This window comes from Pan paniscus, chromosome 9, assembly GCF_029289425.2.
Source record: "Pan paniscus chromosome 9, NHGRI_mPanPan1-v2.0_pri, whole genome shotgun sequence".
NCBI lineage: Eukaryota > Metazoa > Chordata > Mammalia > Primates > Hominidae > Pan > Pan paniscus.
In genome coordinates this window covers 68,249,230-68,272,500 of record NC_073258.2, presented here as the reverse complement: position 1 = coordinate 68,272,500, position 23,271 = coordinate 68,249,230, and the positions used below count along the sequence as shown (strand labels likewise).

Genomic DNA, 23,271 nt, shown 5'->3' with positions numbered 1-23,271 from the left:
TTTCCTCATCTGTAAGATGCCCTAACAATCCATCCTGTTGGCGTCAGGGGCTAATGAGAGAATCATGGATGCACTGGGCTCTGTGAACCAGGTTCTCAGCACACATCAGGCTGTGGTGGCTGCTGTCTGCCAATGTCTCTCCTCAAGGAATGCATCCCCAAACCACAGGCAACATGGCTGGGCACAACAGGAGCTCTGCACAGTCCTGAGAGCCAACCTGCTAGGCACTGACCCAGGCTGGGCTAAGAACTTCACATACATTAACCCATCTCTTCCTCAATAACCATGATGCCCATTTGACAGATGGGGAAACGGAGTCATGGGGTACTAAACTGACTTATCCAAGATCATACTGCTAGGAAGAGGTGGAACAAGGATTTGAACCCAGGCAGTCAGGCCCCAGGGTCCTGCTCCTAATCGCCCACTATACTGCCTCTCAGAAGCTGGGCCACCCCAACTTGATGCCCTAAACACGCCCTCCTCGCACTCTGCTCACAGGCTGTCCCCACCCTTCAGCCCAGATGTGGCTCTGTTGGCTTGGTTCTGTGAGTTACAGCGATGTGTGGAGGGTAGCCTAAGGGACTGGGCACCTTCCCTGCCCCTCACGCTTTATTCTTCACCCTTCCCCACTCTGCTCTGGCCCTGAGAGTTGACCTCCATGGGCTGTGTCAACAGGTTCCCTTGGCCTTTGGCTTCTGGTTGGGTCAGCCAGTGGAGGTCACCAGAAGGAAACTGGAGGGGGAGGGAAGTCCCTCTCTGCAGTATTGTTGCAGGATGACCATGTCCCTTGGCCAAAGGGCAGAGCTTCCACCAAGGTAGCCCTCTCCACACAAGGTGGCCCTCTATCCTTTTGGGCCCAGTAACCTCACCTTCCCCTCACCCCTTCAGATCTAGAGTGGGACAGCCCCTCCTGTTATGCCCTTCCAGGGTACCATGCCATCCCTGAGGCTGCCCCACACCCCATCTGTGCCACTCTAAATGGTCTTATTATTTTCATTTTTAAAATTTATTTATTTATTTATTATTTTTGAGACGGAGTCTCACTCTGTTGCCCAGGCTGGAGTGCAGTGGCATGATCTCGGCTCATTGCAACCTCTGCCTCCTGAGTTCATGCAATTCTCCTGCCTCAGCCACCTCAATAGCTGGGATTAGAGGTGTGCACCACATGCCCTGCTAATTTTTGTATTTTTAGTAGAGATGGGGTTTCACCATATTGGCCAGGCTGGTCTCAAACACCTGACCTCAGGTGATCCACCTGCCTCAGCCTCCAAAGGGCTGGGATTACAGGTGTGAGCCACTGCACCTGGCCCTATTTTTATTTTTTGAGATAGGGTCTCATTCTGTCACCCAGGCTGGAGTGCAGTGGTGCAATCGTGGCTCATTGCAGCCTCAACCTCCTGGGCTCAAGTGATCCTCCCATCTCAGCCTCCCAAGTAGCTGGGACTATAAATTAGCTGGCACTACCACAGCCAGCTAATTTATTTTATTTTATTTTTTTTTTTTTGGTAGAGAAGGAGTTTTGCCATGTTGCCTAGGCTGGCCTTGAACTCCTGGTTAGGCTCAAGCAATCCTCCCACCTTGGCCTCCCAAAGTGCTGGGATTACAGGCATGAATCACTGTACCTGGACAGTCCTGTTTTATTTTTATTTTTATTTTTATTTTTTGAGACAGAGTCTCGCTCTGTCGCCCAGGCTGGAGTGCAGTGGCACGATCTCGGCTCACTGCAAGCTCTGCCTCCCGGGTTCACGCCATTCTCCTGCCTCAGCCTCCCGAGTAGCTGGGACTACAGGCGCCTGCCACCACGCCCGGCTAATTTTTTGTATTTTAGTAGAGATGGGGTTTCACCGTGTTAGGCAGGATGGTCTCGATCTCCTGACCTCATGATCTGCCCGCCTCGGCCTCCCAAAGTGCTGAGATTACAGGCATGAGCCACCACAACCAGCCCCAGTCCTGTTATTAAGCCCTCCCCAAATTAGCCTTCTTAAGCATGTCATCCCTTTTCTGCCGGGACCCCATGTTGACACAGGGCAGATGTGGACAACGACAGTTGCCACATTCTGTATTCACCTGGTGGGACCGCTAAGAACTCCACACAATGGGAGCCTTCAGGTGGAGCCCCCCACCTCCCAGCTCTGTACAGAGCTCCCTCTACAGTCTGAAGCTTCAGCTCTGGGATCAGCATCCATACTTGCACTCTAGTGCCTTTCTGGGATCCTGCCGGGCCCCACCGCCCTGCCTGCCTGGGAGGCATCTAGTGAGCCCAGAGCACCCTTCTGCCCCGCCCTGAGCCCCACTTACCCGAGAAATGCCCACGATCTGCTCGTCCGGCAGCAGGCTGACGCGCATGAAGCAGGACTCGAAGCTGGCCTCCTCCCGCTCCAGGAGGTCCTTGCCCTGCATCACCGCCACATGCAGCGTGTGGGAGGCAGTGTCGTATTCCATGCTCACCTCCACCTGGCCCAGTGTGAAGTCCTGCCCAAAGGTGTTGCTCACGGAGGAGATGGAGTTCAGGGAGTCGGCCGACTGGGACTTCCGGAGGGTCCCATAGGGGGCCAGGTCCAACTCCCGGCCCATCAGCTCCAGAGGCCCCAGTTCACTGATGCTCTCAAAGGTGTCCTCAATGCTGAGACTGCCTTTGCGGCTGGGTGGTCCCCGCGTGCTGGCCCGCTGGGCATTCCAGGCAGGCACTCTCTAGGGGTGAGAAAGAGGGACGTGGGAGCATCATGGGGGCCATAGGCAAGGTCACTGGGAGACGGCAAAGAGATGAGTAAGGCCTGTTCATTCTCGAATCTCCAAGTTCCCCTTTCACAGAAGCCCTGCATCCCTTAGCTAGGAAGGTCGCTGTTTAATATTATTTCATGTCACTTATTTATTTACTCATTTTTTTGAGATGGAGTTTTGCTCTTGTTGCCCAGGCTGGAGTGCAATGGCGTGATCTCGGCTCACTGCAACCTCTGCCTCCAGGGTTCAAGTGATTCTCCTGCTTCAGCCTCCTGAGTAGCTGGGATTACAGGTGCGCGCCACCATGTCTGGCTAATTTTGTATTTTTAGTAGAGATGGGGTTTCTCCATGTTGGTCAGGCTAGTCTCGAACTCCCAATCTCAGGTGATCTGCCCACCTACCTCGGCCTCCCAAAGTGCTGGGATTACAGGCGTGAGCCACCGTGCCCAGCCTAGGGGTATATGAAACATTTCTTTTTTTTGAGAGAGTCTCACTCTGTCACCAGGCTGGAGTGCAGTGGCGCGATCTCCATTCACTGCAACCTCCACCTCCCGGGTTCAAGCAATTCTCCTGCCTCAGCCTCCTGAGGACCCGGGATTACAGGTGCACACCACCACGCCCGGCTAATTTTGTATTTTTAGTAGAGACAGGGTTTCTCCATGTTGGCCAGGCTGGTCTGGAACTCCCGACCTCAGGTGATCTGCCTGCCTCGGCCTCCCAAAGTGCTGGGATTACAGGTGCGAGCCACCACGCCTGGCCAACTATTTATTTATTTATTTATTTATTTATTTATTTTTTGAGACACAGTCTCGCTGCATCGCCCAGCCTGGAGTGCAGTGGCATGATCTTGCCTCACTGCAACCTCTGCCTCCTGGGTTCAAGCAATTCTCCTGCCTCAGCCTCCCAAGTAGCTGGGACTACAGGCGCCTGCCACCACACCCAGCTAATTTTTCTATTTTTAGTAGAGACAGGGTTTCAGTATGTTGGCCAGGCTGGTCTTGAACTCCTGACCTTGTGATCCGCCTGCCTCAGCCTCCCAAAGTGCTGAGATTACAGGCGTGAGCCACCATGCCCAGCCCTTCAACTTTTTCTTAATATGTATATTTGTAGGGACAGAATTCCATACATCAAGTTGTCAATTGCAGTGATGTTTAGAAAAAGGAAAAGCAGCTAGCAATCTAAGTGTCCCAGAAGAAGAATGGGTAAGAATATCAGAAGCCAGCTACTCAAGAGATGATGGAGCAGCCACAAGGGAAGTTTACAACACAGGAAGCTTTCATGTTGGGTGACACTCACCCAAATATTAATTTTTTTTTTCCCTTGGCCAGGCACGGTGGCTCATGCCTGTAAAACCAGCACTTTGGGAGGCTGAGGTGGCGGATCGCCTGAGGTCAGGAGTTCAAGACCAGCCTGGCCAACATGGTGAAACCCTGTCTCTACTAAAACTACAAAAATTAGCCGGGTATGGCGGCATGCACCTATAATCTCAGCTACTCAGGAGGCTGAGGCAGGAGAACTGCTTGAATCCAGGAGGCGGAGGTTGCAGTGAGCTGAGATTGCGCCGCTGCACTCCAGACTGGGCGACAGGGTGAGACTCTGTCTCAAAAATAAATAAATAAATAAATAAACAAATAAATAAATAAATATTTTTATTTTCCCTAAATTGACCTTGGGATTTGAGAAAACAAGAACCTTTTATTCCATAAGCATCTTCCATGCCTTCATTACCATAATTTTTTTTTTTTTTTGAGACAGGGTCTCACTTGCCCAGGGTGGAGTGCGATCACAGCTCTCTGCTGCCTCAACCTTCTGGACCCAAGTGATCCTCCCCCCTCACTCTCCCAAGTGTCCGGGACCACAGGTGTGACCTACTACACCTGGCTTTTTTTTTTTTCTTTCTTTCTTTTTTTCTGAGGGGGAGCCTCGCTCGGTCGCCCAGGCTGGAGTAGAGTGGTGTGATCTCTGCTCACTGCAAGCTCCACCTCCTGGGTTCAAGCGATTCTCCTGCTTCAGCCTTCTGAGTAGCTGGGATTACAGGCATGCACCACCACGCCCAGCTAATTTTTTGTATTTTTAGTAGAGACGGCATTTCTCCATGTTGGTCAGGCTGGTCTCGAACTCCCAACCTCAGGTGATGCCCACCTCAGCTTCCCAAAGTGCTGAGATTACAGGCATGAGCACTGTGCCCATCCACACTTAGCTAATTTTATTTATTTATTTATTTATTTATTTATTTATTTTGGTAGAGATGAGATCTTGCTTTGTTGCCCAGGCTGGTCTCCAACTCCTGGGCTCAAGCGATCCTTCTGCCTTGGCTACCCAAAGTGCTGGGATCACAGACATGAGCCACTGCACCTGGCTGCTTACCATAATTTTCATGGTTCCCCAATTTTCCATTGAGCAGATAATCATAATTTAATTTACCCTTCCCCACCGTTGGACATTTATGTTGCTTGTACTTTTTCAGAAATACAAATACTGCAGTACTGAATAGTCTTCTTAAAATCCTGGCTCAGAGGACACAGTCCCTTGAAGGTTTTTTGTTTTTGTTTTTGATGGAGTCTCACTCTGTTGCCCAGGCTAGAGTGCACTGCCACGATCTCAGCTCCTAGGTTCAAGCAATTCTTGCGTTTCAGCCTGCTGAGTAGCTGGGATTACAGGCGCCTGCCACCATGCTCAGCTAATTTTTTTGTTTTGTTTTGTTTTGTTTTATTTTGTTTGAGACAGAGTTTTGCTCTTGTTGCCCAGGCTTGGAGTGCAATGGCATGATCTCAGCTCACTGCAACCTCCACCTTCTGGGTTCAAGCCATTCTCCTGCCTCAGCCTCCCGAGTAGCTGGGATTACAGGCATGCGCCACCACACTTGGCTAATTTTGTATTTTTAGTAGAGACCAGGTTTCTCCATGTTGGTCAGGCTGGTCTCGAACTCACGGCCTCAGGTGATCCACCAGTCTTAGCCTCTCAAAGTGCTGGGATTACAGGCATAAGCCACTGTGCCCGGTCAATTTTTGTATTTTTTTTAGTAGAGACAGGGTTTCACCATGTTGGCCAGGCTGGTCTTGAACTCCTGACCTCAAGAGATCTGCCCGCCTCGGCCTCCCAAAGTGCTGGGATTACAGGCGTGAGCCACCACACCAGGCCTGGAAAATTTTTTTCAAATTTACATTCCCCCAACAGTGTGTGAGATAGTCCCCCCAGACACCCTAAGTGAGTGAACATGAGGGACTCTAATCTGGTAATAGATTCTGGCTGTGCTCTCTGGAACTCTACCTGACATTCGGAAAACTCTCTGCCATGTGTTAAATGATAAAACTTTCAGCAAGGTATAGTGAGAGCCCTAAGAATGTGTGTGCCCCCAATACAGCAGTATCCAAAGCACACTATCCCAAATGAAGACAAAGTTTTACCTACAGAACATCCACTGCATTATTTATCATGACATTTAGTCAATCATGGCACATGTACAAAAAAGAATCTCATACAGCCATTAAAATAATGTTTATGATGTGTGTTCAACAGTATGTCAAAATGCTTCAGCTACAAGGGAGGTGAAAAGAGAAGGACCTGGCACGGTGGTGCATGCCTGTAATCCTAGCACTTTGGGAGGCCAAGGCGGGCAGATCTCTTAGCCCAGGAGTTCGAGGCCAGCCTGGCCAACATGGTGAAACCCCGTCTCTACAAAAAATAAAAAAAAAAAATTAGCTAGGCATGGTGGCTTGGGCCTATAATCCCAGCTACTCAGGAGGCTGAGGTGGGAGGATTGCTTGAACCCAGGAGGTGTAGGTTGCAGTGAACTGAGATTGTGCCAGAGCACTCCAGCCTGGCTGACAGAGTGAGACCCTGTCTCAAAAGAAAGAAAAGAAAGAAAGGAAGGAAGGAAGGAAGGAAGGAAGGAGGGAGGGAGGGAGGGAGGGAGGGAGGGAGGGAGAGAGAGAGAGAAAGAAAGAAAGAAAGAAAAGAAAGGAAGGGCCGGGCGCGGTGGCTCACGCCTGTAATCCCAGTACTTTGGGAGGCCGAGGTGGGCGGATCACGAGGTCAGGAGATCGAGACCATCCTGGCTAACATGGTGAAACCCCGTCTCTACTAAAAATACAAAAAATTAGCTGGGCATGGTGGCGGGTGCCTGTAGTCCCAGCTACTCAGGAGGCTGAGGCAGGAGAATGGCATGAACCCGGGAGGCGGAGCTTGCAGTGAGCCGAGATTGCCCCACTGCACTCCAGCCTGGGTGACAGAGGGAGACTCCGTCTCAAAAAAAAAAAAAAAAAGAAAGAAAAAGAAAAAGAAAAAGAAAAAAAAGAAAGTAAGAAGAAAAATATATCAGGTTACTCTGGGCACTTGGCCTATGGGGTAGCCCTGCTCTGCAAGGAGCATTTTGAAAAAAAAAAAAAAAGAAAGAAAGAAAACGTTAGTAGTTAAAAAGCAGGCCAGGTGTGGTGACTCATGCCAGCACTTTGGAAGGTCGAGGCAGGTGGATCACCTGAGGTCAGGAGTTCGACACCAGCCTGACCAACATGGTGAAACCCCGTATCTACTAAAAATATGAAATTGGCCAGGCATGGTGGTGCACGCTTATGATCCCAGCTACTTGGGAAGCTGAAGCAGGATAATCGCTTGAACCCAGGAGGCAGAGGTTGCAGTGAGCCCAGATCATGCCATTGCACTCCAGCCTGGGCAACAAGAGGGAAACTCTATCTCAAAAAAAAAAAAAAAAAAAAAAAAAGTTGAAGACGTGAAAGGGGAAGAGGGAGGTCTACTCCCCTTTCAAAGGAGGACATTAACCAGGAGGAGGCGGTGACGGAGGGAGAGGGGCTGAAGACTGATCTGAGTGGATGGTAGGGGCATGGGGTTGCACTCGCTGTGCACCTGCAGGAGCAGAAGCCTCACCTTCTCCCTGGCCTCTGCGCAGCTCTCGCCGTACTTCTGCTGAAGGTACCTGTAGTCGTAATTGGGGAACGGAGAGGGGCTGGGGAAGCTCCCCGACGTCCAGAGCTTCCACAGGCTCACAGCTGCGATTCCCAGCAGGGCCAGGGCCCCTGCAGCATAGACACCCACCTCCCAGCCAGGGGGGCTCTTGATGACTGCAAGGCAAGGGCAGCCTCTCATTAGGGCTTCCTAGTGGATACAGACCCCCATCCGGGGAGCAGCACCGACTTCTTCATTGAATGGATATTTATTGAATGCCTACTATGTGCTAGGTGCTGGAGATCCCATGTCGAACAAGACATACACTTTCCTGTGTTGCTTGGGACCAGAAGTGTTTTGGGTTTCAGATTTTTTCTGATTTGGGGATATTTACATTACACTTATAGGCTGAGCATTCCTAATCCAAAAATCTGAAATCCAAAATGCTCCAATAGACATTTCTTTCAGCATCATGTCGGCCCGCAAAATATTTCAGATTTTGGATTTTGGATTTTTGGATTTAGGATGATCAGCCTGTGTACATAATATCCAGAAAAGGCAAATCGATGTAGACAGAATTGACACCAGTCTATACAGTAGATTAGTGACTGTCAGGGGCTGGAAAGTTGGGAGAAATAGGGTTTCTTTGGGGGATGATGAAAATGTTCTAAAAATAGATCGTGTGGTTGGTTGCACAATATACTAAAAACCATTGAATTGTACACTTTAAGTGGGTAAATTGCTTGGTATGTGAATCTTCTCTCTCTGTGAATCTCTTACCAAAACAAACAAACAACTCAGCCACAAGTGAGAGGTGGTTGCAGGCTGTGCAGGGCTTGGAGACAAATCCAGATGCTCAGAGGCTTTTGCTCTGCTGATGAGTCAATAACCTTCTCTCTCTGAGCCTTGCTGCCCCCGAAAACGGAAATTAACAACCTCCTCAACTGTGGCAGGCGAGTCCTCCCCAGCATCGCGCTTGGCACGCGGCAGGACCATACACGTTCCAAGGTTTTGCCTCCCTCTCCCAGGAAACCTGGCTCTGCTTCCCCAAAGGAAGCCAAGGAGACACTGGGATTCATTGTGCAGGTCACAGTGCTGGCAAATACAGTTCTCTAAACTGTTCTTAGTACTGCGTCTGTCTCAATTCAAGTGAGGAAACTGAGGCACAGAAAGGCTAAAGAACTTGCCCAAGGTCACAGAGCCCAGAAGGGGTGGTGCTGGGACCCCAACTCTAGCAGCCAGACCCCAAAGCAAGTGGGGTAACCACTGCCCCACCCGGCCTCAACCCCGCACAGTTCCCTCGAAGCAAGGTGGGGAGAGGTGCGAAGAGCACCTCAGGGCTGGAGATTCATCACTGCACATCCATTGAGCACCCATCCTGGTGTGCCAGCAGCCTATGGGCATGGGTAGCCAGGGTTGAGTCAGCCCCAGGCCAAGTCCCTGTCCTTAAGTAGCTGGCAGTCTAGGGGTGGGGTGGGGCAGGCAAATAAATAGACAGATCAGGGTACTGGGAATGGGAGCAGCCCAGGAAGGCCTCCTGGAAGAGGGACATGTAAGCTGAGATATGAGGAGGGGCAAGAAGTGTGCCAGGCCACGGCAACAGGAGCTGGAAGTCAAGGGCGGGAAGAATAGAGGGGTATAAAAAGCCCAGAGTGGGCAGAGTGGCCGGGGGAGGGAGGGAGGGGACCCGGGGCTAGAGGAGTTCCTCATCACTGCTGCCCTGAAGCCCGGCCACACAGGAATGGATCACACAGTGGGGCAGCCCCTCTAGCCTGCCCTGCTGTCTGCTGAGCTGCCTTTGGCCAGAGTCCACAGCACTGACTCACTGGCCTCCAGCCCTGACGCCCTCCCAGCACTGAGCACCCTGTAAGGCTCTACTTTCTTTTCTTTTCTTTCTTTTTCTTTTTTTTTTTTGAGATGGAGTTTCACTCTTGTTGCCCAGGCTGGAGTGCAATGGCACGATCTCGGCTCACTGCAACCTCTGCCTCCCGGGTTCAAGCGATTCTCCTGCCTCAGCCTCCCGAGTAGCTGGAATTACAGGCGTCCACCACCATGCCCAGCTAATTTTTTGTATTTCTAGTAGAGACGGGGTTCCACCATATTGGCCAGGCTGGTCTCAAACTCCTGACCTCAGGTGATCCACTCGCCTTGGCCTCCCAAAGTGCTGGGATTACAGGCGTGAGCCACCGCCCCTGGCCAAGGCCCTACTTTCTAAAAGAGGAAAACTGAGACCAAGGAAGGGTAATGAGCACATCTGTTTCTCCACTCAAGGCCAGCGGTGAGAAACGGCAGAGCCAGGCACCGGTACCTTGGCTTCCAGGCAAGTCACCCAGCACCTCTGGGCTTCATACTCCGTTTGGAAAATGCGGATGACAAGAACATCCCCCATCCAGCGGTCCCACTCTGGTGAATTTATTCTAAAGGGAAAATCCCAACAGGTTTTGTGTCTGGGATGAGTCATCGAGGCTGTATTTATAACAGCAGAAATCTGGAGACAGCCTGAAGGTCCCACCGAGGGGGCCAGTGAGGGCTGGTGGCTCTGTCTTGGGAGGAAATGTCACTGGCCTTCGAGAATGACAATTGAGGTCATTAGGATGGCACTGTGGCAATGCAGAGACACATTTCTGGCATTGTTAAGAGAGGAAAAAAATGAATCCCCAACATGGTCTAATCACGCAATTGTGTGACGTGCGCAAAAGTCACGCAGCACATAGTCACGGGCTGGGCAGACCAGGGAAAAACAGAAGGAATGGGTAACGACGGTGGAAGGGCTGTGAAGAAACCCTCCTTCCTCCTGCCGCTGTTGACAGAATGTCACCTGTGGGCTACGTATGCCCATAACAAAGAGATCCATGGAGGCTCCCGGGCCCCGCCCTGCCAAGGCTTGGCGTATTCTGGGAGTCCTGGGAACAGGGTCACAGCAGGGCTGGGTGGTAGCCGGGGGTTGGCTAGAGGGCAGGACCAGAGGCCCAAGGTCTCTAAGCAGGCTGTGGGCACAGCCAGGTGGCAAAGCAGGTTCAGGCTCCCCTGTGCCTGAGGCTCTTTGGGAGCTGAAGGGTGGAGCCCATGCCCGGGGTGGCAGAAAAGGGGGCAGGGCTGGGGGCACAGAAGGAAAAGCCCCAGGAAGGTGACATGAAATGACAATTCGCATTCGTTTATTGATTTTATGGAATACCAGTCTTGGGGTGATATTGGAAGTGGGGTCTAGGCGAAGACCAGAAACGAGTGGGATGAGGAGGAGGAGGAATAGCTCCCCTTATGAAGCACTTACTATTTATGATTTGCCAGGCCCTGTTCTAAGCACGTCACGTATATTAACCCATCAAGTCAAGGCAATCCTGTGAGGTTAGTTCTATTGTTTTCCCCATTTTACAGATGAGGAAGCTGAGGGACGGAGGAGAGATCTGCCTCCAGACAGACTGGGTCCAGATCTGCACCTATAACCCCACCACCAGGCGCCAGGACTCAGGCAGGCAGTGGCAGAGGCAGGGAAGGACTCCAGGACAGGGGAACAGCGTGTGCAAAGCGCTGCCACTGGAAGAGTGGTGTTTGCACCATGCTGGGCGCTGCACAACCATCAGCTCTCTAAATCTTCCCAACAGCCCTGAGGCAAGCCTCATCTTTTGCATTTTACAGATAAGTAAGTAGAAGTTCCGGTTTCACCACTTGCCCAAGGCCATACGGGTAGGGGGCAGGGTGGGGGGGGGGCAAGACCTGTGAGCCTGAGGGTGAAAAGTGCGGCTCCCTGGCTCACTTTTGGGAAAAAGTGATGGGAAAGGTGATTCCCGGGCACACCCTTCAGATCAGCCCTGGGCTCCCCAGGGGCTGCGTTAGGGTAGGGGCTAGAGTGATGGGGAGCACGGGGCTGGGAGTCAAGAGACCTGAGTGCACATCCTGACCCCGTTACTCTCTAAGCCTCACTTCTCCCATCTGTGAATGAGGAGAGGAACAAAGGGAGAAAAGACGGCTGGTATGTTTCTTCTCTGACCCCATCTTCTCTGACGCTGTCCATGGGGAGGGCTGCAGGAGTATGTCTGGAGTCTCGAGGCATCTCCCAGCCAGCTCCCATCTCCCTGCTGAGGCATAGGGTGACAAGGTGGGAGCCATGGCCCTGGACTGGGTGGCCTCTTTTTTTTTCTGATGAGACGGAGTCTCACTCTGTCGCCCAGGCTGGAAAGCTGGAGTGCAGTGGTGTGATCTCAGCTCACTATAACCTCTGCCTCTGGACTGGGTGGTCTCTGAGTTTAATGCCCCATGAATCTAACCTTGACCTTCCTGGGTTTATTTTCCCTTGGCTACTTGACAGTCTCCACAGAAGGCCTCGGTGAGTGGATTCCGAGTCACAGGCTCATCCCCAGGGTGCAGCAGGATGAGGGTCTCCCCGGGGACCCTTTCAAGTGAAAGAGAGAAAGTCACTTCAACAAGAAGGAGCCACTTGAGTGGCAAGATGAGGAGACCCCAGACTGGGCCAAGCTTGATGTCCCCAGGGCTGTCTGACCTTGGACAAGTCACTGACTGTCCTTGACAGTGAAGACATTAATGGCAAGGACTAATTATTCATGTCCCACAGACACCTCCCACCCAGGCCTGGTGTAAGGGTCTCGCAGGCGTGATCCAGGAGGGGTTTGCCCTGGGCACTCACCGCTCAGATGATATTCTGCCACATCCACAGCCATGATGTCTGCTGCGGTGACTGTGACTGGAAGGGAAAAGAGAGTGAGAGGAGAGGGCTGCAGAGAGTCAGCGTCCCGCTCCTAGGTCCTGGCCTCCTGGCACCCACGTGCCTGTCATCCAGAGCTTACACTCAGCTATAAGGGGAGTGCCACCAAAGGGAGGCTTGGCATTTTAAGAAATGATGTTTAAAGCTCTTTTCAAGCATTCTAAGACTCTTCTCAGGATTGCCAGATAAAACACAGGATGCCCAGTGGCATGTGAATTTCAGATTTTGTTTTGTTTTGTTTTGTTTTGTTTTGTTTTTTCAGATGGAGTCTCTCTTTGTTGCCCAGACTAGAGTGCAGTGGCGCGATCTCGGCTCACTGCAGCCTCTGCCCCTGGGTTCAAGTGATCTCCTGCCTCAGCCTCCCAAGTAGCTGGGATGACAGGCATGTGCCACCCCACCCGGCTAATTTTTGTATTTTTTGTAGAGATGCGGTTTCACCATGTTGGCCAGGTTGATATCGAACTCCTGGCCTCAGGTGATCCACCAGCCTTGGTCTCCCAAAGTGCTGAGATTACAGGTGTCAGCCACAGCGCCTGGCCAAATTTCAAATACGTTTTTAATATGTGTGTCCCAAATATTCCACAGGACATACTTACGCCAAAATCTTTTCCATTGTTCATCCAAAACATCAATGCTCCTGGGTGTCCTGTTTTTGTATTTGCCAAATCTGGCAACCCCAGCTCATTTCCATCCTAACAACATCAGGCTGACCAGCGGCGACGCAGTAGGTGACTCATTAGAGCAAGGCCCCCCTGGTTTGAGCCAGAGCCTTCCTTCAAATGCTTCCATTTCGATTGGGAAGGAAAGGCTGCGTGTCTGCAATATTCTATTATCAGTCCTTTCACTGCTTGGCATGGTTTCTTCCCCACCCCATCCTCCACCCCCAGCTTTTAGGAACGACTGAGGCTTAAGTTGTTCTAGAAAGGTCTGGGAGCTCCTACAACCCATTACCTGAACCTAGGTGACTGCTCATTGTTTTATTAGTGTGCTAAGAAGTAAATCTGGCTCACAGATGTGTTCTAAGTGGGTGTATGTGGGAGTCCTGGAAAAAGGAATTTGGGATGGGCTGCACTGATCTCAGGTCAAGGGCACCGAGGGCCAGGATAATGCCCACCCCAATTTCTGGATTCCCTTGTAGTTCAGAGAGGTGGTTACACATGGTAAGCCTGCAGGCCTGGTGCAGGGTGATAGGGCAAGGGGAGGGGGAGGTAAGAACTGCAGAGTGATGGCCTAGCCCAAGGGCAGCTGCATTTTTGCCCCAGCAGGAATGCCAACCACCGTGGCTTGATCTTCTGGCACTTTAAAGAAAAGCCAGATACCTGAATTTTTTATGTGCCATTTCCTGAGTTTTAAAGGTAGCAACCAATTTGCAAAAAAATGCAAACACCATTCAGGCGCAGTATAAAAAGTCCTTGGGGAGTGTGACCCACCAATTCCCAACCCCTCGGAGCATCCTGTAGGTTCCCTTTGGGACTGGGGTCGAATCAGAGGGTAAAGCTAAGGCCCTCCACATTTTCAAGAATTCCGGGGTTCTCCCCAGTCTGTGGCTTTGGAGTCAAGAAGCTGGGGTGCCATGCTCCAGTCAGGGTTATCCAGCACATTTGGGGTGCCATAAGTCCTAGTCTACCCCCTTAAGTCCTGGAGGTGCCCAGGAGCCTCTAGAAGCAGGTCAGATAAGGTGCACAGCCAGCTCCTGGCTCCCAGTTCTCCTGATGCTGCCCCCACTCCCACAAGGAGATGTGCGTTGTCATGGTGATGGAAGGGTGGTGCTAAGCCAGGAAGGGCTTCACCCATCCTGACTAGAGTGGAAGCTCATTCCTGGGCCTGGGCTGGAGATAATGATAGTAATAGAGAACCTTGCCAAGCCCTTCTTACACATCAAGCGCCATTCTAAGCACTTTGCATTTATCTGACCTCATTTAATTTGCCTAACAGCCCCATGAGGTAGGTACTATTATTATCTCTGGTTTGCGGGTGAGAGTCCCAGGGTGTAATTTGCCCCAGGCCACACAGCTAATAAACTGTTCAACCCAGGCCAACTGGCTCCATGCTCCTAACCACTGTGTCTCACTGCAAGTGGGCATATGGTTTCCAAAAAGTTTCCTAAGAATCTGCAGGTCAAATGGGTCACCATGTACCTGCCCAAGGTGGTCCTAGCTCCTGGCGGAAGCTGGTCTGGATACGCTGAAACACATGCTAATGTACACACACGCACCTCCCAGCCTGCTTCTGCCTTGCCGGGAATCAGATAAGCCATCGGCTTTTTCCTGCTTACCTGGCACAAGCTGACTTTGCAAGAGTGGGGCCAAGCTGGGACAGCCAATGCCAGCAGCACGCGAGCAAGGTATGCATGGCAAAGTACACCCCACAGCACAACAGGCGTGGTACGGGACAAAGCCTCAAGCTGCATCTGGCCTCTGGCTGTCGGGGGCCCCATCACCTCCATGGCTGGCCCAGCTCAGACCCCAGACTCCCACGCTGTCTGTTCTTTCCTCTCCCTTTAACACGACATCCTTTCCCAGGGAGCTGAGATTTCAGTGAGGGTGTGAATGACTGCTAGGCACACCCCAGACAGAAGTTCCTTTTTTTTTTTTTTTTTTTTTGAGACAGAGCCTCACTGTGTCACCCAGGCTTGAATGCAATGGCGCGATCTCAGCTCACTGCAACCTCTGCCTCCTGGGTTCAAGTGATTCTCCTGCCTCAGCCTCCCGAGTAGCTGGGATTACAGGCATGAGCCACCATGCCCAGCTAGTTTTTGTATTTTCAGTAGAGACGGGGTTTCATCATGTTGGCCAGGATGGTCTTGAACTCCTGACCTCAATGATCCTCCCACCTTGGCCTCCCAAAGTGCTAGGATTACAGGCGTGAGCTACCGCCCCTGGCCTCCAGACAGATGTTCCAGCCTGGTGCCCTGTGAAGGCAGAGCTCATTTGCCTGAGTGGAGGGAGAAGAGAACTGGGAGAGAGGTCGAGGCTCCTAGAGGGTGTCATCCTGAGCACAGGGTTTGTAGTCAGCTGCACCCAGCTCTGACTCCCATACCTGCCCCTGGCTAGCTGCAGTGGCCTTGGGTAATTTTCTTAGTCTCTTAGAGCCTCAGTTCCCCACCTGTAAAGCAGATGTGAGGCTGCCAGGAGGGTGGAATGAGAAGGTACGTGTAGTCAGGCTTGGCACATATTGGTTGCTGTGGTTAGCAGCCTGGTGATGGCCCATACAGACCCCCTAACCCCTAGTCTGGGCAGTGTGGGCAGCACTGCCAGCCTACAGATGTGTTTATTTGTCTTACATTTAAGTGAGTTGCCAACATTTTAAAATTGAAAAATTTAGCTGGGTGCAGTGGGTCGTGCCTGTAGTCCCAGCTACTGGGGAGGCTGATGTGGGAGGATCTCTTGAGCCCAGGAGTTCAAAACCAGTCTGGACAACATAGTGAGACTGTGCCTCAAAAAAAAGTGTGTGTGTGTGTGGGGGGGAATTTCCCATTAAAAATTGATTTAAAAAGGATTTCCAGCTTCCCTTTGAAAATTAGAAGATCTGGCCGTGCGCGGTGGCTCAGGCCTGTAATCCCCGCACTTTGGGAGGCCGAGGCAGGCGGATCACCTGAGTTCGGGAGTTTGAGACCAGCCTGACCCACACGGAGAAACCCCATCTCTACTAAAAATACAAAATTAGCTGGGCTTGGTGGCACATGCCTGTAATCCCAGCTACTTGGGAAGGCTGAGGCAGAAGAATCGCTTGAACCTAGGAGGTAGAGGTTGCAGTGAGCCAAGATCGCACCATTGCACTCCAGCCTGGGCAACAAGAGCAAAACTCCATCTCAAAAAAAAAAAAAAAGAAAGAAAAGAAAAGAAAAAAAGAAAGTTAGAAGATATGGGGACAATGGGTTTGCATCCCCCGACTCCAACAGGAGTTGGAGCTAAGTCGGCATTGCCCCTTCCCTGGCTGCTCCCATCCTTCCATTCACTGCTAGAACCTGTTGAGCCCTGGAAGCATCCCTGCTCATAAGCCTGGTAAAGTGGACTTTGAATGAGCTACTTTTTTTTTTTTTTAATTAATTTATTTTTTTGAGACGGAGTTTCGCTCTTTCACCCAGGCTGGAATGAAGTGGTGTGATCTCACCACGCCCAGCAAAGCTGTGGGAGATTAAGAGAGGTTAAGTGACTTGCCCAAAGCCACATAGCCAGCGGTGGTAGAGCTGGGCCTGGCAGTCATTCCTGTAGCCCAGTCCAGCCCCTCTTCCATTAGCAGTGACAACCCTCATGCCATCTTCCCCATCACCCGTAAGACCCATGGGGCAAACCCTGTTACTACCCCCTCCTCCACGGAGGAGGAGAGGGAGGCTCAGAGAAGGGCAGTGAATTGGCCCGAGGTCACCCAACCAGTGAGGAGGAAGCTCAGACCAAGCCGCAAGTGCTGCTGTGTAGCCAGTGCCCTTCTCAAGGGCTTTGCTCACTATCCCCGAGACCCCCTGACTCTGTCTCACCTGGGACCACCTCAGTGGGCTCCCGCTGGCAGCCTGGAGGTCTGCCAGGCAGAAGGACTGTGGCTTTGGCTAGAAGAGGATAGCAATGAGGTACAGTGGGACCAGGGCAGCCTGTGACCAGAGCATCCCCGGTGTCCAGACACACAGCAAAGAGCATAACATGGGGGACCAGAGTGGCTCCAGACCCTCACTGAGCTCCCAGACTGCACATCCCTACCTCTGCAGCACCTCTCCCCATCTGACCAATTCGTTCAGTCCCAAATCCCCAGACCCTAAACTGCACAGAGCTTACTCATTGAAAACAGCTCTAGGTTCAAATTCCAGCTCGATCATACCTACCTAGCAATATCTCCTTACTGCTGCATGCATGTGGACATAACATGTGCTAAGTGCTTAGCACTGTGCCTGGTTGTAGTAGGTACACAATGTGGACATGATGATTCAATGGATTAATGGATCCCCCTTTTATAGATGAGGAAGCTGGGGCCCCAGGTCACCTAGCATACAAGTAGCAACACTGGGATTGGTGCCAGGGTGCAATGGATCTGGGCCTGGGCTCTTGGCCACCATGCTGACTCCTGAACAGGCAGGCCTTTTGGGGTGGGGAGTTGGAAGAGCCCCCCACTTCCCCCAGCTTTGCTGGAATCAGACCATGGCAGAGGCCCCTCCTGGGCTTGTCAGAGAATTGGCTTTCCATGAACGTTGTGCCTCGGCAGGGGAGAGGGGCCCTCTGTCCCTGCCTTCTGCTCCACCCCACCTCCTTGCCCAGTGTCCTCACATCATTCTCTGGCTAGCAAGGCAATGGGAAGGGTCGGGAGTTGGGCCCAGGAGAGCCTCATCCTTCAACCTGTGAGCCTCTTCAGGATCTTTAGGTTGAAACCTTTTCAAGTACCCCTCCTCCGCTTTCTGAGATAACCACATCCTGCTGCCATCCCCCAAACAGCCCACAGAAACCGCAGGACAGACTGGCTGGGAGGTGCTGGCTGGCATTTCTTGGGCACCTACTGTGTGACTTGCCCTGTGTTATCTCAGCACCGCAGCCCTCTGAGGGGGCTGCTACCCTGCTCCTTGTACTGGAGAGGAAACTGAGGTGCAGTGTGGGCAGCGCTGCCAGCCTACAGATGTGTTTTATTTGTCAGTCAGTCACCAGAGCTGACAAGTGGCAGAGTCCGGGTTTGAAACCCAGGCTGGGAGCCCCCACTCTGCAGAGCTGCTTAGGAAAGCTTTCAGACTTCAGAGTAGGGAGGCTGGGGGCTTGGGGACTTGTCCTAACCCTTCTTCACACTGGCTGTGGTAACTTCGGTGGGTCTCCTGCCCTCTCTGAGCCTCAATTTCCCCATTTCTAATAGGAAGCACTATTGCTGCTGCTCTCTAAAACTGTCATCCCCTGACGGGGAGAAGGAGCTGACATTCCATGGTGCAGCTTTCCCAGGCTTTTGGGAATGGAGGAGGGTGCACACAGTCTCTCTGCAGCCCCTGGAAGAGGGCTCCCAGGATGGCCAGCTCAGGGCCTTCCACCCACAGGCCAGGCTCCCGGCCCCCCACCTCCCTCCCCCAACTTCAGCCCAAATCTACAGCCTTGAGGCCCTGAGTCTGGGCAAGCTTCCTCCCCTGCCCCGCCATACCCCTCTCCTAAGCTCTGGAAAGCCCCCCACTCAGGCTGGTGCCACCGGCGGCTGAGGGTCATATCTGGCTCTTCACACGGCCAGGGCCTCCTCGGGCTGGGGTGCAACGTTCCCCTCCAGATTGGTACGGTTCCTGCAGACCCAGCGCTCCTGCCTCGGGAACCTCCAGGGTGTATGGGGACCGGAGTGTCGGGAGGGGGTGCGAAGCCAGAGCAGGGACAGTGAGGACAGTCAGGGCGCTGAATGCGAAAGTGAGGGGCGTGTGTGCAGCGTGGGCGCGGGGAGGCGTGTAAATGGCGGGGTGAGCCGCGTGTGTGCACATGCGGGGCGTGCGATGCGATGCGCACTGCGCGGAGTGGCCGGGCCGGGTAAGGGCGCCCAGCGTGCGCGGTGCCCGGCATTCGTTCGTGTGCAAGCGCGGCGCGGAGGTGCAGGCGCGCGGAGTGCGCGGGGCTCTGGGGTCCCGGGCCCAGGAGGGGGCTGCGTGCGTCCGCGATCAGGGTGCGATCCCGGCCGCGCCCGGGGGTCGGCAGGGTGCGTACTCACCCGGGCTCCGCGGAGGGGCCGCCGCTCCGGCTGGGCTCCAGCTGCCGGCCCGCCTCCCGCAGCGCGCACGCACCTGCGCCTAGCCCGGCCGCCGGCGGCAACGCCACCCCTGCAGTGTCGCCGGGCTCCCGCCTCCGAGGAGCGCGGCGCGGGCCGGGGGCTCGGCCGGGCCGGGGCGGCGGACCGGAGCTGCGCCGCAGTCCGGGCACGCTCCCAGGAGCCCGCCGCGCGCTCCCTCGCGCTCGCCCGCTTGCCCGCCCGCTCCCTCTTGAATTTAAAGTGACAAGCTCGAGCGCTGTCTCTGCTCCTGGGGTCCGAGCCGGAGATCCCCAGGCGAGTCCGGGATCCAGGGACGCCCTGAGGCCAAGCCCAACCCCTCGCTCCCACGTCTGGGGACAGGGGTGGGTGGGGACGTGCCCACAGGCCTCTGAGAGGCAGGCCAAGCACTGGACTCAGAGCCAGCTGGCCTGGGTTCTAGCCCCAGCCTCCGCGCCCTGGGTTATCCTGTTCCCTTTCTAGGCCTCAGTTTCTTTACCTTAAAAACGGACCCGATACTGCGCACCTCCGGGAGCCAAAGAAAACAGCGACAGGAGGTGCAGCGGAAAGTTTCCCCTTTTCTGAATGGATAATTACTCCCTCCCACCACGATTGAGCTGTAGGTCAGCTCTGTGCTGGTGCCTTACAACATCATCTCAGTCCTCACCGTGGCCTAATCTGGTCGTGGTGACTCCATTTTTTACATGAAGAAACAGGCTCAGAGAGGTGACCAAGGTCACAGAGCCAAAGGTCAGAGCCAGAATTGAACCCAGGTCTGTGTGACTTCAAACTCCATACCTTTAACCACTAAGGGGTCATGCTTTCTCTCCCAAAGGAATGAATGAATCATTCAGGAGATATTTATGACGCCCCCGCAGGGGCTGGGCACAGTGCCAGGTGTGGGCGATCTTCCATCTTCCGGGAACAGGGGACAGGTCCCTCCCTGCCCGCGCAGTCTGGCAGTGAGGCACGGCTTGCACTGGGAGGGGCTGGATGCGGGGGAAGGTGCCACATGTTGTGGGCACAGTAACCAGGGGAGCAGGCTGGGTGGACACCTGGGGAGACCTCTCCAACGGTCTGGGGTAGGGGAGGAAGAGGGGCGAGGATCCCAGATGGGGAGCAAGTGTGCAAGGGTGGCAGTGCTTCCTGGCTCATCTACACTCTGGGCCTTTAGAGCTGAGGGCAGCCTGTGGGCACTGACCTCTCAGTGGAGGCTGGGTCTGTGCTGGCTTGGTGCAGTGTGGGCATCCTTGGTCTAGAAGACAGGATGCTGGGGAGCCCTAGAAAGAGAGTTGCATCTGGCTAACACGGTGAAACCCCGTCTCTACCAAAAATACAAAAAAATTAGCCAGGTGTGGTGGCGGGCGCCTGTAGTCCCAGCTACTCGGGAGGCTGAGGCAAGAGAATGGCGTGAACCCAGGAGGCGGAGCTTGCAGTGAGATCGCGGCGACTCCGTCTCAAAAAAAAAAAACAAAAGAAAAAGAAAAAGAAAAAAAGAAAGAGAGCTGCATCTTACCTTCACCCACAGGGGGCGCTTTTGTCTTCATTTCATTTCCTGGACCTGGAAGAGAACAAAGAGAAAGGGCATTATCATGGGGCGGGGGGCCTGGGTAATGGGCCCTGAGCTTTCATTGCCATTTCCCATTTAACTCAACCTTCACAGCCAGCTGCAGCTTTGGTACGATTGAGTCCATTTGAGTCCATTTTCTTCGCAGGACACCCAGGCCTGGGGAATGAATGGCCGAGTTTCTGGTTTGGAAGGGAGTTGGGAGTCAGACACATCATCAGGGCGTAAAAGGGGCCAGACTCTAATAGGGTATTCTACCCAAGCAACAAAAGACAAAGTTGAGGCCAGGCACAGTGGCTCAAGCCTGCAATCCCAGCACTTTAGGAGGCTGAGGTAGGGCGGATCACTTGAGGCCAGGAGTTCGAGACCAGCCTGGCCAACATGGTGAAACCCTGTCTCCACTAAAAATGCCTGTAGTCCCAGCTACTCCGGAGGCTGAGGGAAGAGAATTGCTTGAACCTGGGAGCATAGGCTGCAGTGAGCCGAGGTTGGCCTGGGCAGCAGAGCAAGACTCCATCTCAAAAAAAAAAAAAAAAGCAAAGTTGAGGCTGGTCCAGTTCTGGTGTCACACTGGGGAGCTGATGCAGGGGCGGGAGTGAGCTTGAAATGAGAGATCTTGTCAATTTCATGTTGAACACCCTTCAATGATCAGAAAAGCGTACACGGGTGCACCAAAAGACAAGGATAGAATGTTGACAGTAGCCCCAAACAGGAGACCACAAATGCCCATTATGAATCAAATGCACAGATGCATTGTGGTGTAGTGACACAATGGAAGACTGTGCCACTAAGAAGAGAAGCAAAACTACAACCACTGATGAAAGGCGAGTGAATCCACCTTTCAGGCTCACGCCTGTAATCCTAGCACTTTGGGAGGCCGAGGCAGGTAGATTGCCTGAGCTCAGGAGTTCGAGACCAGCCTGGGTAACAAGGTGAAAGGCCGTCTGTACTAAAACATACAAAATTAGCTGGGCGTGGTGGTATGCACCTATAATCCCAGCTACTCGGGAGGCTGAGGCAGGAGAATCGCTTGAACCCAGGAGGTGGAGGTTGCAGTGAGCTGAGATCACGCCACTGCACTCCAGCCTGGGCGACAGAGACTCCGTCTAAAAAAAAAAAATGGTGGGTGAATCTCACAAACGTACTGCTGAGCAACAGAAGCTGGACACAGAGAACGCTGCTGATGGGTGCATTTATAGGAGGTTCAAAGACAAGCAAAACTACTCTGTGCATGGGACTCTGGTCCCCATGGGGGTGGTGACTAGAGGGGCCTACGGGAGGATGCTGGGGTGCTGGTCACATTCTGGTTTTGATCTCAGTGCCCATCTCCTGGGTGTGTTCACTTTGTGAAAATTCATGGCATTGTACACTGATGATTTGTACACTTTTGTGCATGTGTGATATGCTTCTGTACAATTTACAAAAACAAACACATCTCATGTGGCTGCATGCTGCTCTGGAAATGGAAGCCAAACTCCTTTCTGGGGCCTACAGACCCTGCTGGCCTCTCTGAACTTTCATGCCACCATCCCTGTCACCTGCTGAGCTCCTGCCTCCTGGGCCTTCTGGCCTTCCTGACGCCTGCCAAGCCATTTTCCGCCTCAGGGACTCTCCCTTGCTGGTCCCTTTGCTTGGAGTGTTTTCCCTGCTCTCACCAACAGCTTCCTCCGTCTTCTGTGGATCACACCCTACAGAAGTCACCTTCTCCGAGCAAAGCCCCTACTCATTCTTCCTTGACCTCTGGGACCTTTGGGACCAGTTCCTGAAGAGCAGTGCGCCTCAGGGGAGGCCCCACCCTGAGGTTGGCCTGAAGGATGCTCCATCTGAGCATCACAGAGATGCTGTGCGTGGAGTCAGTGACACTTAAAGGTGAAGAGACTAGAAAGAAAAGGCGCCCAAGGCCACACAGCTGGGCCCCAAGACTAGTGCTCCAGCAAGCGGCTCGCCACTTTTTTTTTTTTTTTTTGAGACAGGGTCTCACTCTTTCACCCAGGCTGGAGTGCAGTGGCACAAAGACGGCTTACTGCAGCCTTGACCACCCAGGCTCAGGTGATCCTCCCACCTCAGCCTCCTGAGTAGCTGGGTTACAGGCTCATGCCACCACGCATGGCTAATTTTTTGTTTTGTAGAGACAGGGTTTTGCCACGTTGCCCAGGTTGGTCATGAACTCCTGGGCTCAAGTGATCCCCCCTCCTCGGCCTCCCAAAGTGTTGGTGATACGGTTTGGCTGTGTCCTCACCCAAATCTCATCTTGGATTGTAGTTCCCATAATTCCCACGTGTTGTAGGAGGGACCCAGTGGGAGATAATTGAATCGTGGGGGGCGGTTTCCCCCGTACTGTTCTCGTGGTAGTAAGTCTCATGAGATCTGATTTTTTTTTTTTTTTTTGAGATGGAGTTTCGCTCTTGTTGCCCAGGCTGGAGTGCAATGGCACGATCTTGGCTCACTGCAACCTCCGCCTCCCAGGTTCAAGCGATTCTCCTGCCTGAATCTCCCGAGTAGCTGGGATTACAGGCATGCACCAACATGCCCGGCTAATTTTGTATTTTTAGTAGAGATGGGGTTTCTCCATGTTGATCAGGCTGGTCTCGAGCTTCCGACCTCAGGTGATGTACCCACCTCAGCCTCCCAAAGTGCTGGGATTACAGGCATGAGTCACCACGCCCGGCGATCTGAT

General features: G+C 53.0%; 1 protein-coding gene across 6 annotated transcripts in view; it reads right to left on the bottom strand.

Moving 5' to 3' along the window:
- SYT12 (synaptotagmin 12) overlaps positions 1-20,562 on the bottom strand; it is a 28,950-nt gene extending 8,388 nt beyond the window's left edge. The window contains exons 1-5 of one of the 6 annotated variants that reach the window (XM_034933116.3): positions 18,992-19,195; positions 12,266-12,322; positions 11,889-12,013; positions 7,606-7,799; positions 2,299-2,691 (exon numbers count right to left, since the gene is read on the bottom strand). In XM_034933116.3, coding sequence (XP_034789007.2) covers positions 2,299-2,574 — 276 coding nt within the window. In that variant the 5' untranslated portion in view covers positions 2,575-2,691; positions 7,606-7,799; positions 11,889-12,013; positions 12,266-12,322; positions 18,992-19,195. Of the gene's footprint in view, positions 1-2,298; positions 2,692-7,605; positions 7,800-11,888; positions 12,014-12,265; positions 12,323-18,991; positions 19,209-19,526; positions 19,546-20,543 lie in introns of those variants that run through there. The other 5 variants (XM_034933114.3, XM_003828708.4, XM_034933115.3 and 2 more) reach the window with 5 other exon arrangements.
- Between the last annotated feature and the right edge of the window lie 2,709 nt (positions 20,563-23,271).